General features: G+C 50.5%; 1 protein-coding gene across 1 annotated transcript in view; it reads right to left on the bottom strand.

The window, feature by feature from the left end:
- The window catches only part of LOC144936571 (plakophilin-1-like), a 42012-nt gene extending 26926 nt beyond the window's left edge, over positions 1-15086 (bottom strand). Inside the window, exons 1-4 of the mRNA XM_078863779.1 lie at positions 14871-15086; positions 12674-12889; positions 6890-7059; positions 2220-3109 (exon numbers count right to left, since the gene is read on the bottom strand). Of these exons, the coding sequence (XP_078719905.1) occupies positions 2220-3109; positions 6890-7059; positions 12674-12889; position 14871 (1277 nt within the window). The 5' untranslated portion in view covers positions 14872-15086. The remainder of the gene's footprint in view (positions 1-2219; positions 3110-6889; positions 7060-12673; positions 12890-14870) is intronic.
- Positions 15087-15286: the final 200 nt, after the last annotated feature.

Here is a 15286-nt window from a genome sequence, read left to right as displayed (position 1 = left end):
AGCAGAGTGAGTAAGATTAACGTTTAAATGTATAAGGGCATGGGGTTGACTGGTATGCAGTCAATCTACAAAAAAATGTTGTTATAAAAAAACAAACAACCTCCACCAAATTCGCCGAAAGTAGAACGCTTAAATGACGAACACGGTGGTTTGATATTGAGGTCGGCTCAAGTCTTGTTGGAGGAACGCAGTTTCGGTTCGGTCGTCGAGATTTTAACGGAGTTATTTGCGGACGCGCCAGTGGAGATCCCCGCATCAACGTCAGTTGCGAGGGTGATTGCACCCGCAACGGCACAAATCTTAAAGCCCCAGCCACCACCAAATCACCATCGCGCAGGTTTGTCGCGGATGTGCATGGGGTACAGCTCTCCGCCGTGTTTTCAGTCTTGCACCGCGTTTTCTTTCGCGTCATAACCAATTGAATTCACATCAGTTCTTGCACGCGGAGTGAAACGTCGGACACCATGCCGAACGGCGCGTGACATAACCCCAAGAACGCATCAGAGATGTTGAATTCCAACTTCTCTCCCACCCCCTGCTCCCAAAACCGCAAAGCTGTGGTACATTCCAGACCTCCGTGTGTAACTCTACCACCTCCCAACCCCTACTACCACCGCATGTCTTGGTACGCTCCAGATTCGCGGCTCAAGGTGGCTTACAGCTCCTGTTTACCTTGAGAGTTGCCAACAGGACAGGGCGTGTTTTTATTCATTATTTTACTCTTTGCCCTCGTCTACTGTGCCCACGTCTTTGCCTCCACGTCGCCCCAGTCAGCCACAGTTTGGATGAATTCGTGATTAAGCCAAACTTCTATAACGTTCTGGCGAAACTGAGTTCGGGCGGTTAGTAATGACTCTATAATGCCCATGCTTTAAAAAAACAATCGGGCATTTTTACACTTGGCTTAATGGCATCAATAATCTGTGTTCTTAGGTTATGCGAATTCACTCCAATTCAGGCAAGGCCTGCTCAGATACTGCTGATAGTCACGGCTCGGAATCGAACTCAGATCGTCGGTTTGTAGCACAGTGCGCTAACCATTGCACCACAGCTCCTCCGAAACAATATTAGTCCGATGTTAGTTTTTTTATGGGTCATTCATAAAAAGCCTTGCCTGTTATTTACTTCCCACAGTGTTGTGCAAGTGATAATATCTTCCAACTTACAGAGCCAACGTATGGTAGTACGGCAAACAGGTTGCCTGCGTGTTAATCTGATCTGGGTATTCCGACTTAGAGTCACATGCAGTAAAACATAGACGAACGGGTAAAACATCTCAATCCAGAGCCCTCCTGAAAGAGAGTCTGGAGACGCAGTGAGAATTTCCTTAACATGTATGAGGATGACATATTTTTTTTTAATGGCTTTTTGTTTCCCAATTTTACTCTGCTTGTCATGAGCCAAAGTATCCACTCGGAACTCTGACAGAGCAGAGAACGGCCCGTGGAAGAAGATATCATAGAGCTCCTTCAAGCGATTTCTTAGTCACACTACCGGGTGCTGCTTCACTTTCTCACACACCCTACTTTACAGATAATTATTGCAGAACAAAACAAATTTAATATTTAAAATCTCAGAGCTTGGAATTTTAAAAAAATTTAATTAGGAAATACAAATCCAAATTTGGAATTTTATTTTTTGCAGTCCATGGTTGACCGGACTGAGACCATCAACTCACAACACTTGAGAATCAGGGGCATCTTAAAACCCGAATTGAAAACCAGGATCTCGATGATGCCGGCTCAGCGGATCATATGGTACGCCACCACATTCCGTGGCGGTGACGTGGGCCTCGCCGTAGCGCGTTTCATCTGCTTGCTGCAGAGGTGTTCACAGTTTTAACCCAGCGGCCGCCCTGATTACCACTGCAGGTGTACGAATCGTAAACAAAAAGAATACACGCGTCGTCTGATGAACAAGTTAGACCGTTAAAAGATTTCCGTGACGTCATTCCAAAGAGTAGGCCATTGTACTTGGCAGCATCAAGGTCCAAATTTAAAAATTACCTGCAAATCACTGAATTGGGATTGCACATCAGGGCAATCGTCACCCCCCCCCGCCACTGCCAAAACGTGACAGCAACGTTATAAAGTCATGAGAATCTACGAGGCTTTCCTGGCTACAGAAACATAACATTGCCTGTACCATCCCTGCCACCACAACGCCCCACCGCTCGCCCACCGCTCGCCCACCACTCGCCCAACGCTGCCGGGACGTACGTGTTGAAGGACGCCTGCGCCGTGCGGCCCCACTCGGCGCCGCTCGACGTGTGCTGCATGGTGGAGAACTGCGACGCGGTGCTCTGCGCCGGGCTCGGCGGCCGGACCTGCTCCTGCTGCTGCTGCTGCTGCTGCACCTGCCGCACCTGCGTGGTGCGCGTCGTTGTGCTTGCGGTGGCGCTCGATCCGAATCCGCTGCGGCTCTCTTCGGCCGCCTGATCGGCTCCGGCGTAATCCAACTGGTCGTAGCTCGGCGCGGTGGTCGGGCGTCTCAGAGGCATCGCCTGCTGCACCTGCACCAGCTGCGGAGGCGGCAGCTGCGGCTGCTGCTGTTGCTGCTGCTGCTGCTGTTGGTAGCTCCTTGACATGGTGCTGCTTTGCTGATGATGGTGGTGGTGGTGGTGCTGCTGCTGTTGACCCATGTTGGGCATGGTCTTGAAATACTGCGGTTGCGGTTGCTGGGGCACCACATACTCCTCGTAGTAACCGCCGCCGCCACCGCCGGCCATCGAGTAGTGGCCGAGCGTCGTGATGCCGTTTGCAGGCGGCGCCGGCGTGGGCGTTACCACCCGCGACATGGTCGCCTGCCGACGGTTCATCGACTGGAGCCCGCTGGCGCTCTGCGACCCGTACACGCTTTGCCGCTCGAGGACCACCCTGGGAGCTGGCAGCGGCTGCTCGCCGGGGCTCACGTCGAGGCGCAGGGACGGCGGGCCGGGCAGCCGGACGTCCTCGTACACTAGCGGGCGCGCCACCGACAGCGTGCGCCGCCCGTAGCTCGAGTAGCCGTCCACGGCCGACGAAGCGGTGCCGGGCCGCCGGTAAGTGTCGCCACCATTCTCCGCCCGCCGCATGCCGTCGCCTGCGCCCGCCGTGCGAGGACGGGAGATCTGGGGTGGGCGGAGACAGAGGGGAATGCGAGCGGTGGTGGGTTAGGTCCTACGGCGGGAAAGATTGGTTGAGGGCGATTGGGGTGGCTCGCGTTTGTAAGCGACCGCTGTGGTTTAGCCGTTGAACTTAAAATGCCGAGGTCGCCCAGTTTGAATCTCCCGGAGCGACGAATGGAACGACGAGGCAACTTTTTTAAATCCTTCTGCCTCTGCCCACCTGCACCACAGTTAGTCAATGGGCACGTTGAGCATGGCAAGATCAAGTGTGGGATCTCTTCTAAGATGTCTGGCCAACGTGGAAGAGTAGGCCAAATGACCTCTCGAGGGGCTGTCTAGAGCTCCCCTTAGTGGAGGCTCTTCCGACAGCAGCGGTACGAGTAAACGATCGCTGGGATTGCAACTTCACAATTTACCTTTTAATAATAGTGTGACCACACCACACCAAGTAGGACTCATCTTGCACCGAATTGACCGTGATGGGGAAGGTGGAAGTCAGCTCCAAATATAATAATCCATTGGTAATTACCATGGCCAGGGATTGAACCTAAGGTGGGCCAGGGTCACAGTAGCAGTGTTCTCGCTGTAGCCGATACATCACGACACCACTCGGCACATGACACATCGCAACACACACTCGGCACATGAACATTGGAACAACAACACGCATGCGCGGCGGCGCATGTGCTGGCTTGCCGTCTCCATCTGCCGCTGACCAGCCTAAAGCGATTCTCAAGGCTTTGTAAAACTCCCCACCCCCGCCCCTGCACAGTGGCATGTTAGTGACGAGAACACGGGACTCATCGGAACAGTAGCGCTGAAACCGCCAAACATCCTGCTTTATTAATAAGTGATTACATTTGGAATTTGCGCCACTGTCGTGGTGCTCGGCTATCGTGAAGGCGCTACGTTTCGCAGGCGAGTGTAAGTCTCTTCCAGCGGGGGGTATAGATATGTGTATGTAAGAGTAGGCTCTTCCAGGGGGGGGTATAGATATGTGTGTCTAAGAGTAGTCTCTTCCAGGGGGGGGGGTATAGATATGTGTGTCTCAGTGTAGTCTCTTCCAGGGGGGGGGTATAGATATGTGTATCCAAGTGTAGTCTCTTCCGGGGGGGGGGGGGGGAGTAAAGATATGTGTGTCTCAGTGTAGTCTCTTCCAGGGGGGGTATAGATATGTGTATCTAAGAGTAGTCTCTTCCAGGGGGGGGGTATAGATATGTGTATCCAAGTGTAGTCTCTTCCAGGGGGGGGGGGGGGTGTAGCGATGTGTATCTAAGTGTAGTCTCTTCCAGCAGGGAGGTGTAGCTGTGTGCTTTGACCCAAATGAAGTAATTTGCGATTGATGGCCAAAAAAAATGTGATCGTGGTGCCGAAACAACACGCGGCCCTGCTCGTTTTCAAATAACGTCGTGGGATCTCCCAGCGTCCAACGTGAAGCAGACGACGGGGCACACGCAGCTGTGGTTCATACACCCCACAGTATTAAACAGGGCAGCAGCCGCTGGGGCTACAACTGCAAGTCTCCGCAAACAAAATAAGCGGTAAAATCACGCCGCCGCTCGGCCACGTCACCGCCGGCACAGTCCCTGGCGGTCTCAGAAACTGTCCCAGTGTGTCCGCCAAAGCATTTGCGAAAATCTGGATGTTCTCCTCGGTTTAATATATTCTCGCCTCGTTCCTTGACTCACAATACGGGCAAAGGGTGGGCCTTCTACATAAGTAGAACTGCAGTTGGAGTGGTGGGGGGAACCACTAGAGACTACCAGTAGGGCCACTCACCCTGATCAGGAGGCTAGTGGTGCAGTGGGCGTGGCAATGTAAAAGTGGGCGGTGCCAACAGAGAGGGGCGTTGCTTCCAGTGCTCACCACATGTCCCGGTTGATGCGATAACCGAGGCAGTCTCGTTTGTTTAAAACACTGGCGGTGGTGGTAGTGGTACAAACACCACCTCTACGATACGCTCGTTAGGCAGCAGTCGGGCTTGTCTCTCTCTCTGAACCTCCCACCTCCCGCCCTGCCCAGGTGTTGGCTCTGCTCCCAACCTCGAGCAGCATAAGGCGGAACACGTGGCCCCCTCCCTCTAACCCTCCCCTCCCCCACCTATTCATCTTAAGTTACAGCTCGTCTAGAAATGCACGGAAGTGCCAACTACAGTTCTTCTTCCGCTCCTATGAAAGCGTTAATTGATGTAGACGAGGACAGAGAGCCGCGAGGGCGCCAAATTGTAATCGCAACACAGCGCACAGAGCTGCACACACACTCCAAAACCGAGCGAAGTTGCTCTGGATATAAAGTCAAAACTTCCGCAGATTTCCAATCGCCCTTTGGGTACAAATGTACTACAAACACGACCCCGGCCACACCCTTCAATTGCTTGTGCACTCCTCTACAGTTGATGCAGAAGTGCTGCTGGATGAACTGTCAGTCATGCTGTGATCAACCAACCAGTAATTACAATCTGGCTGCCGCCTGATGATGCCGGTTGTAATTACTGGTGAAACGTCGTACTCAGATTGTAAATGTTATGGATTTGCTCTCCAACACACCGATGTGCTGTACTCGTAACGAATTAGCATGTTCTGTTTACGTGACAAACCTTACTAATTGGCTGTGGCGGGTGGTGGCGGGTTTAACAATACATTTATATTTATGCGATCTAACCCAAAAAACCTCTATTATGAACAACAAAGGTTATTTGCTGTGGCGCTATTTTCTGACAACTTAAGTCTACACTTAAACATTTGAATACAAGTTAAAACATGTTTACATTTCCATAACGGGGAGTACCGCTTTGCATGTGCGTAAGTTGAACTTCTCAGTGCCAGTTCCCTTCTCATTACTGCCTGTATCATCAAGTCTTTTTTTTATGTGCAACCTTTTTCTGCGATTACCGAATTAAATTTGGCCTGAGGTGGCCTGAGGTGGCCTGTGGCATGGGAAACTGTTGCAGCTGCATCGCTCCTTGGAACAGACGGAGACAAAGCCGATGTATACAGCGGCGTGACAGTCGATTTATTGTGTGACGGCACGGCTGGTAATGAACCGACCAAACAGAATTTGATTTGCCGGCTACGGCTAACACTGGTGGCGAGTGACCTATGACCCGGTTTCGGGCTGCCTCCTTTACCAGCCTGCGCCGACCTGCATGGTGAAGTATAACCAAACAACCTCCACAAACGACGCGTCACGAGGAGGACTTCATTCAGCGGGGGACCGACAAATCGGCTGTAAACACAACTACCTCTTCGGTGATAATGATGATGGCACAACATCGACTGTTTAATAAGCTCAACATCCACACTCCAACGCTTCCCCCACCTCCACGGTTGGCGTCATCATAATTTATTATTTATAGCGCCGCCTCCTATGCAATCCATCTCGAGGCCTCGGAACAAAGTGGTTATCTGAGATAATAATAAAGTGGTTATTTGAGATAACGAGATAATTGGGATGCTGCCTTGGTATCGTCTCTTGGTGTGGCAGTTGGGCGGTTTTCTCAGTTCTTAAATCCCTTTACCTCTGCGAATCACCGTTATGAAAGAGTGCAACGCCGTTATGCGATCGGCAGGTCGCTTGGGGTGGGGTAGAGTGTGGGTAAGTCCCACCTCTTCTAAGGCATCTGGCCAGCATGGAAGAGTAAGCCAAGCGGAGACCCTTCCGCCCGCAGTGGCGTGAGAGTGCGAGCAATGGCCTCTGCTTGCACCGTTTTAACAACAGGATCGCTCGGTAAGAAAGTTGCCTGTAGACCCAAAAGCAACGTGACCTGGCCACATCCTTGCTCACCTTGGTGTCGAAGATGTATCCCTGGGACCTGGACGAGTAGTTCCGTGTCGGGGTCTGCGCGAAGGACATGGATCCGCTCGCCTGCGACAGAGTCCCCCCTCCGTTCATCGTCTGAGCGAAGAATTTCTCGGGCTGGCTGGCGGTTCGCTGGAGCCGTTGCGCCCTCGACTCTGCGGAACACACGCGCGTGGGGTTTGCTCGATCGAACGTTCACGATGGCACCTTTTGGAACTTGGCACTCACAGACGGGGCTTAGTTTTAGCCAGGTCTGTTCGGGGTTGGCGGCCCAGACAGAGGAATCTGCGCCCAGCACACCACATCGAGTATAGCTCTCACCATGGCTTAGGCTACTAGTCACATGCCACCTGCTCCAGTCTACCAGTGGCCCAGAAAGTATTCCGTGAGAGACAGTGCTGCTGCCATCAATCCATAGCCCTATCCCTAACCTTGACGTTTATTTTTGTTGCTATGCATAGCGATGGCACGGTGATATTTGAGGCCAGAACTTCTGTAACTTTCCCCACAAATAAATTCAAAATATTTGATCAGTGTCGCATCGAGAGACAGAGTGTCCACTCTAAACTGCCACAGGGGCAGTGCATCACCACGAATGTTAGAGAATGGTCCCGCAGAAGGAGATGTCACGGAACTATTTACGAGATCCCTTCAAGAGACTTCTTGTCCACGCAGTTGAGCCAGAGCGATTTCCCACATGCCCTGTGGCCTCCCTGTTCGGCCATACTTCACCACGTTAGCCGTGGCCGGAAATCGACCTCGGTTATCAGGGTTCATAGCACATTGCGAAAACCACCACTCTGCAAGGATCCTAGTGTAGTAGTAATACTAATAACAGTGAATGTGGATGTTCGGTATGGTTATAGGAAACGTTTGCAGAGTCACAAGACTCATTTTACAGGAGGGTACTGCTTTGAGAATTTTTTTATAATCACTCCCGAAGCTTGATGATAATTAGCCCTTGTGCATGAAGCCAAAGTGGCCGGTTGAGCACCCACTCCATCGGAGGGGAATACGACTTGTGCGATGCACACGTGCACAGGTTAATATCGACTCGGCGTACAGGCTGTTGGTAAATGTATTTTGTTTAACCGGGTAAGGGCTCAGAGACAGAGGATAGGGCTCAGAGACAGAGGATAAGTCTCATCTGCAAGAGTGATTCGGGTCACCAACATGAGAAAATGAAAACAAATTAAATAACGTTCACCCATGAAGCTGATAGAAGTCTGCGCAAAAACAACGTGAAAAATGGAAAATGTAGCACAAAGACAAATCGATGTGAAATGATACATTCTCTATAACGTCGTTGGCGTGGGTAGTGGTTCTGGCCACCCACGTCGCCGTGGCCTGCACAGGGTGCCGCTCGCTTACAGCACCTTGGCCCAACAGTCTCCTACCACTGTCTGGGGGGGGGATCTTTGTCTTTGTGTGTGAGCGCGTGCGTGTATACGCACGCGCTAAAGTCTCACGCGCGCGTCTGCTTTTAATGACCCCATCGACTCATCGATGGCTCTTTAGCATAATCATCAAAAAATGTTTTGTTGTTGTTAAAGTTGAAACGACGCTTCCATTTGTTCGAGCCACCGGCCCACCGTCGACACTACGAAGTGTCGAGGCGCGCGACAAAAGGTCGCATCGGCTTGTCCCCAGCCGACACGTCCAGACGATGCCCAAGCGCCGAGACAACAACGACCGAACACCGCACGGATGGCTGCTCGCCTCCTCCTCGCCGCGCCCACAGAGACCCCCACCGCCGCAGCACGGGTGGGTAATAATAGTAATAATGATGATAAAACCTCCGGGCACCCCGCGGGCTTTTAATCCGTTCCGCGACTTCATTTCACCGAGACTGCTGGCCCATCTGTATGTTTGCTTACACGTTGAACTTCTTTCGCACCATACGCAGCCAACCGCGCCCCTCGCTGGTGCGGGGGAAGGACACAACCACTTGACACAAAGTGTCACAAAGTGTCACTTTGTGTCTAGTGTTGTTGGCCCATGGGCCAGAACAGACTTTGTGACCACCTCCAGCACAAGTAGTAGTAGTACCAAGTCATTTGCATGGCTAATCGGATTGAATTGTTCAAGAACTCCACTCACTCATAATAGAGGTTTTTTTTTGGGTTAGATCGCGTAAATATATAAATGTGTCGTTAAAACCGTCACCACCCGACACAGCCAACTAGTAAGGGTTGTCACGTAAACAGAACGTGGCCAATTCGTCACTAGGACAGCACTAACCGGTGTGTTGGAGAGCCAAGCCACGACATTTACAATCTGAGTACGACCCAACCTACTGCAAATGGATACCCACATACTTCTTTGTTGTTGACAGCATAAAAACATTGCAGGCGGTACCGACACACGAGGCAGCTCTGGTCTGTGCTCATGGATGATAGGAAGAGACTTTTTTTTTTTGAGTCACCTCATTTTACATCTTTTAAACTTCGAGCGTAAAGATAAGATACGGAGACGGGACCTAAGGGACGTGGGAAGGATGATGGAACAGTGGCGGTGACGTCAACACGGCACATGTGCCAGGCAATGTGCACTTTAAGGCCACGTGAAGTGTCGAACGCCCGCCGGCAGGAGGTCACGGGACAGACCCAGGTGTCATGGGTTGATTGACTGAGATGAATGGCCGATGCACCATCTGTAAATCACCTAGTCATCAAGCAAGACGGTGATGGCAGGCATTGTTTTTTATTCAGTGTTGCCCATTTACTACGATAATGAGCCAAGAATGGCTGTGTCCCGCGCGTGACGTCACTCCGCGTCGACCAGCCCCCCTTATTAATTATCATGAACAGGTGACGTCCTCCATATGGACCCCCCACCCTCATTAATAATCATGAGCAGGTGACATCACTCCACATCGAACAGCCCCTCTGATTAATAATAATGAAGAGGTGACATCCTCCAAATGGACACCCCCCCCCATTCATAATAATTAGCAGGTGATGTCACTCCACATGGGGGGGGCGAGGCGCCTCCTCTCCCCTCCTCAGCGTCATCTTACAACCCTCACTACTACAAAAGCAGAACCCTCACGTCACGTGATCTCCATAACGCTGTTGAGACATAGAAGTAAAAAGGACGTCATGATGAACAAGGGATTATAACCTTTAAATGAATCAAGTCTGTGTCACCGCGGCCTTACAAATTGCACACGAATGGATGCAATGGACATCACGTCGCGGTCTGCTTTTCGTTTGCAAGTTTCAGATTTACTGCAATTCACCGGTCATTGGACGGGCAAAAGGCTAGTCTTGTTTAGGTTTAGTAAGATTCGAATTACAGCTGATGTTTGGTTCACCCAGATGCATTTCATGAGTCACTTGGGGCTCTAAGCGTTGCTTCGTTAGCTTCTATGCCGAGTGCCAAGTCTGCTTCATTGCGTACTACCCATGGCCACGTGAGGACTACCGCTTCCGAGCGATATTTGTCAGTTACACCGAACATCTTAGCTGCGCTGATATAGAGTCCAGAGTGCACAAGTTATGACCCCCCTCTACACCTCTGAAGAGCACGGTCGGCTACGTACAGTGCGAAAGAAGTTCAACATACATAGACTGAGTCCAACGACCTAAGATGGCTGACATCAGTGGCGAGTGATATCTGAACTGTCCTGGGCCCCACCACTTCACCAACCCCCAATGACCAGCGTGGCGAAGTATGGTCAAACAACCCCTACAACTGACACAGCGTGGAGGAGCCCATCGTCTGGCAGTGGATGGACAAAGAGCTGTAAATTACTGATCTTTATTTCTGTTAAATAATATCAATCATTAGCTGCGAGTCAAAAAGCCTCCATTTGCCGACATGACTTAGAGAAACCTTCATCAGTACGTGAATTGATCGAAGGCTGCACGTTAAGGTAATGTTATGACACACAGGTGAGTTTAGGTGCGTGAACATGCCCATGTGGAATTTATGTGCGGGGCGACCAAGCTTATTTTAGTGCACATTGCAGGGACACGGTTGTGCTGCTTTATGAGACCACAACAGAGCTACTCCTCGATCCAGGACAGCCTCACTAAAATCCCAAGACTCTTTTTCATTTGTCTTGTTATGAGGGTCCTGCATTGGGGTGTTCGGCCAATTCCATTCCATGAACGATGTGTTTGGTTTCGTGCGGGAGGGAACTGGAGCGCACGAAGCGATGATCCGTCGGATAAACGGCGCTCCACACGGATGGGATGCAGGAATCCATTGCTGTACTGCCATCATCTCCTGGCCACACCGCAGCAGGATGCGCATATAATACGAAAACCCTTCATGCCATGACGGGTAAGGTTGCAGCCGCAAACCTGCTCACATCTCAGTCACATATTCACTTTAAGATGTTTTTTTGTTCATGTTTTTGTTTTTTGTTTGTTGCAGTTGCACCCGATTTAAGAGCCGAATGGCTCACAGGGCTATACTTAATAAATGAACTTGAACTTGAACATCACGCGCCTACCGCGTCCACGCTGGCCAGGCGTATTAGAGGTGAAAGTACCCCCACTTTATCCCACCGCACGCCACCTGTACCCATGTAAACTGCTGTTCTGTATTCATCTGTGAACACACATTGCGTTCTATAGAACGTGTGCAATGAGGCGAGGGGAGGACCGAGTCGAGGGACTGATCGGCCGCGTGTGTTGAGTCGCGTTTTATACCTAGATCACTGTGGCTAAGCCTGCATGTAATCTACTTTGATATCACTTTGTCAACACTTGAGCATTGTTCTTGAAGCCTGCTGTCTTTTGCTTTGGTCGGGAAATGTCTGTCCGTCTGTGCTTCCACGTCCGTTCGTCGAGTGCCCACGAAAGCCACAAAACTCCCAAGCCAAAAGCCACGAGACTCACCGCACAGCTCACCAACACCAAAGCTAAACTTGCCACTCAGCTCACGCCAATACTAAACTCGCCATACAACTCACTAACACCAGTGATAAACTCGCTACACAACTCACTACACGAGTGATAAACTCGCTACACAACTCACTACACCAGTGACAAACTCGCCACACAACTCACTACACCAGTGATAAACTCGCCACACAACTCACTAGCACCAGTGATAAACTCAGCTCAGCTGCATACAGTTCATCTACAACAACGACAGGCTTTGTGGGCAGGTGTGACGACGCCCTACTTTAAATAGCGAGTTTTATTAATGTGAACTTTGAACTTGCTGTTGTTAGCAGCGTGACAAGTGAGTATGTGCGTTAGAACGCACTGTAAGTCTGTGGATCTCCAAATACTGTAAGTGCATGGGTCTCTGTGTAATTTCATTGAGTCTCTGTGAGTCATTGGGTATCTATGTAAGCCAAGGGTTATCTGAGTCATTTGGGTTTCTGCCAGTCTATGACTATCGGTGTAAGTCAATGGGTCTCTGTGTAAGTCTAAGGTTCTCTGCGGAAGTCTATGGGTTTCTACTTGAGTACTGGAGTCTGTGTAAGCCTAGAGATATCTACACGAGTCGATGGGTCTCTTCGAATGTGTATGCAAATATCCGAACTGAAACCGAATATCTGAACTGAAACTGCATCTCTGTTGTGCGTCCATGGCATTTCCGCGCAAGTGCACATTTGAGACCCGCGCGAGTCTCCGTACGGAATCTCCAGACGAGTCCGTGGGGCTCTGCGAGTCTGCGCTCGAATGGCCCCAACCCTGACGTCAAGAGGAGAGACACGCCGAACGGTTCGAACCTCTTTACCACCCCCGACCGATCTCTCGTTGCCGGCATGTAAAACTAAAAAGAGAAATAGAGGGGCATACGCACTGTTCTTGAGGCTCGCCACGGTGTTGTAGCCCCGGCTCCTCTCCATCATCATGGACACCTGCTGGTGCACGCGGTCGCTCTGGCCCCGCGAGCCCCCCATGCTGCGCTCCAGCTCCCGCTCGGGCGGCAGCGCCAGCGTGCTGGTGTGCAGCTCTCCCATGGAGGGCGTCACCGTGCGCAGGTAGCCCTCCGACATGCTGCTAGTGCTGAGCATCACTGGCACGGATAGGGAGGGAGGGAGGGCATCACCGTCATCGTCAACATCGTCATCAACATTATCATCATCGACGTGATCATCTGATTTGGCTACGTACGGTGCGAAAGAAGTTCACGTCACCACCCTCGTCGTTATGACCGAGAGAGGGAGTAAGCAACGGAGCCACAAACTCCGAGACCAACACCATCATCGCCGCAGCATCATCATCAGCATCACCGCATTACTACTATAATGAGCCAAGAATGTCTGTTTGTGTGTAACGCGCGTGACGTCACTCCACATGCCGCACCCCTCCGCATTAATATTCATAAGCGGGTGGATTTTTACACTCACGCAGAAGGTCGAGCGAAATTTTTTCTCGCAAATTCGCTTTAAGTTTGACGTTTCTTTATTGAAAGTGAATCTAATAATTATACGCTGCAACAAAGCGGATTTGGTGTCTTTATGTATTTCTTCAGCCCTTGAGACAAAAGGCAAGTCTAATGTATGCTTCTACATTATAGTAAAATAGACATTTCGCGGTGATGTTCCAGATATTGTATCGAATTCCAATTTATTTCAACCCCAGCGACCGAAAGCAGAAGAGAATAAAGTATCAGAGCAGTGAATTTGAACAAATTAAAGGTCAGTTTATATACAGTGCTACAGTGAAATGCAGTGAAGTGTTTGATGACATGCTTTTGTGCAAGACTCACTGCCATTAAATTTACACGAGATACAACTATACGCTGCACAATTGTTTCGTAAATATTACAGCTTCCGTCCTAGGACGGGCAAAGAAGCTAGTCAAGAATAGAAAGATGGAATCGACCAACGTTGAACCACAATCATTATCATCGTAATCACCAACCATGATCGCAACATCAATGGCTATCATCACCATGTATGCATGTTGAACTTCTTTCGTACCGTACGTAGCCAACCAAACAACCATCCAATTGTGAGACACGGCCGTCAATCAAATGGAGAAAAATGTCGACTTAGAAACCAACCACGGGCATCACCATTATCACCGCCGCCGCCACCACATCCGAACCTCCGATTAGCACGGCTGGCGAGGTACGGTGCGAGATACATTCAGCATGCGTACAAAAGTCCAACGGTGAAACACGACACCGACACACCAACATCGCCACCATCGCCATCAACAGGAGATGGTAAACAAAACAAACCGACTGCGAAATCCGACACCACCACCACGACTACATCACCATCAAGGACAAATAGAACAACCGAGCAACCGCCGCACCACGCGAAGCGGCTTGTGTGCGTGACCAGTACACGAATTACTTGTCGCTTGAGTGGAGGGAGGGATCGTTTTAAAGTCTCGTAAATTAGCGTACGAAACTTGAGTTGCATCGGTGTTGTCACTGATGAACAAGTAAAGACGATGATATCCTTAATAAATTGTTTTATTTTTATTATTGTACTATTACTTCCCTTCTACGTGACTTTACCGAAAGAACCAAGAAGATGAATCCCTGCAGTCACGAAAGCTTTAAAACGATGATATCCGTGATATAGATAAAGTACGACGCTGATAATGGTGGTGGTGATGCAGATAGTGATAGTGTTATTGATATATGATTGCATTGGTGGTGTCACTAATAAAAGTATACTGTAGACGATGATGATAGCGATGGGATTATCGAGAGAACCATTGACGATGACATTGATGGAGATGATGACTACGACATTGATGAAGATGGTAACCACGACATTGATAGAGATGATGACCAACGACAAAGATGAGATGGTAACCACGACACTGAGAGATGATGACTACGGCATCGATGAAGATGGTGACCACGTCATTGATAGAGATGATAACCACGACATCGATGAAGATGGTAACCACGACACTGATAGAGATGATGACTACGGCATCGATGAAGATGGTGACCACAACACTGATAGACGTGATGACCAACGACACGTAGAACAATATTTACACGATACTAGTCTCATCATCATTATTACTTTTGCCGCAGTCGCTCCCGTCCGCGCCGTGTGCGCCGCTGCTGCCGCTCGGAGTGACGACGACGACGCTGGAAGGAGTCGCCTTGGAGCAGAGACGACTTAGCGACTCGCTGGGGAGACGGGGGAAGAGCGCGACTGGGAGTGGCGGCCGTGTGGTGGTGTTGCGCGTGGGTGGCAGCGGTTGTGGAGGGTGCGGGGAGGGGGTCAGGAATCCGAGGCAGCTTATAGGGTCAGGGTGGGGTGGGTTCGGCTGTAGGTGGGAACGCTGCTGCACAGTGCCTCAGGTGTGGTGTGGGCACGCCCCGTGTGCGGATGATGATGATGGTGGTGGTGGTGAAGGTAGGATACTATGTCCTGGGACGTGGGTGAGCTGAGAGTGAATGAGTGCAGGTTCGAGTCCACGCCTCGCTCTCCGC

The sequence above is a fragment of the Lampetra fluviatilis genome, chromosome 16 (assembly GCF_964198595.1).
Source record: "Lampetra fluviatilis chromosome 16, kcLamFluv1.1, whole genome shotgun sequence".
Lineage (NCBI taxonomy): Eukaryota > Metazoa > Chordata > Hyperoartia > Petromyzontiformes > Petromyzontidae > Lampetra > Lampetra fluviatilis.
Note: the sequence above shows the minus strand (reverse complement) of the source record. Positions and strands in the feature narration are given on the sequence as shown.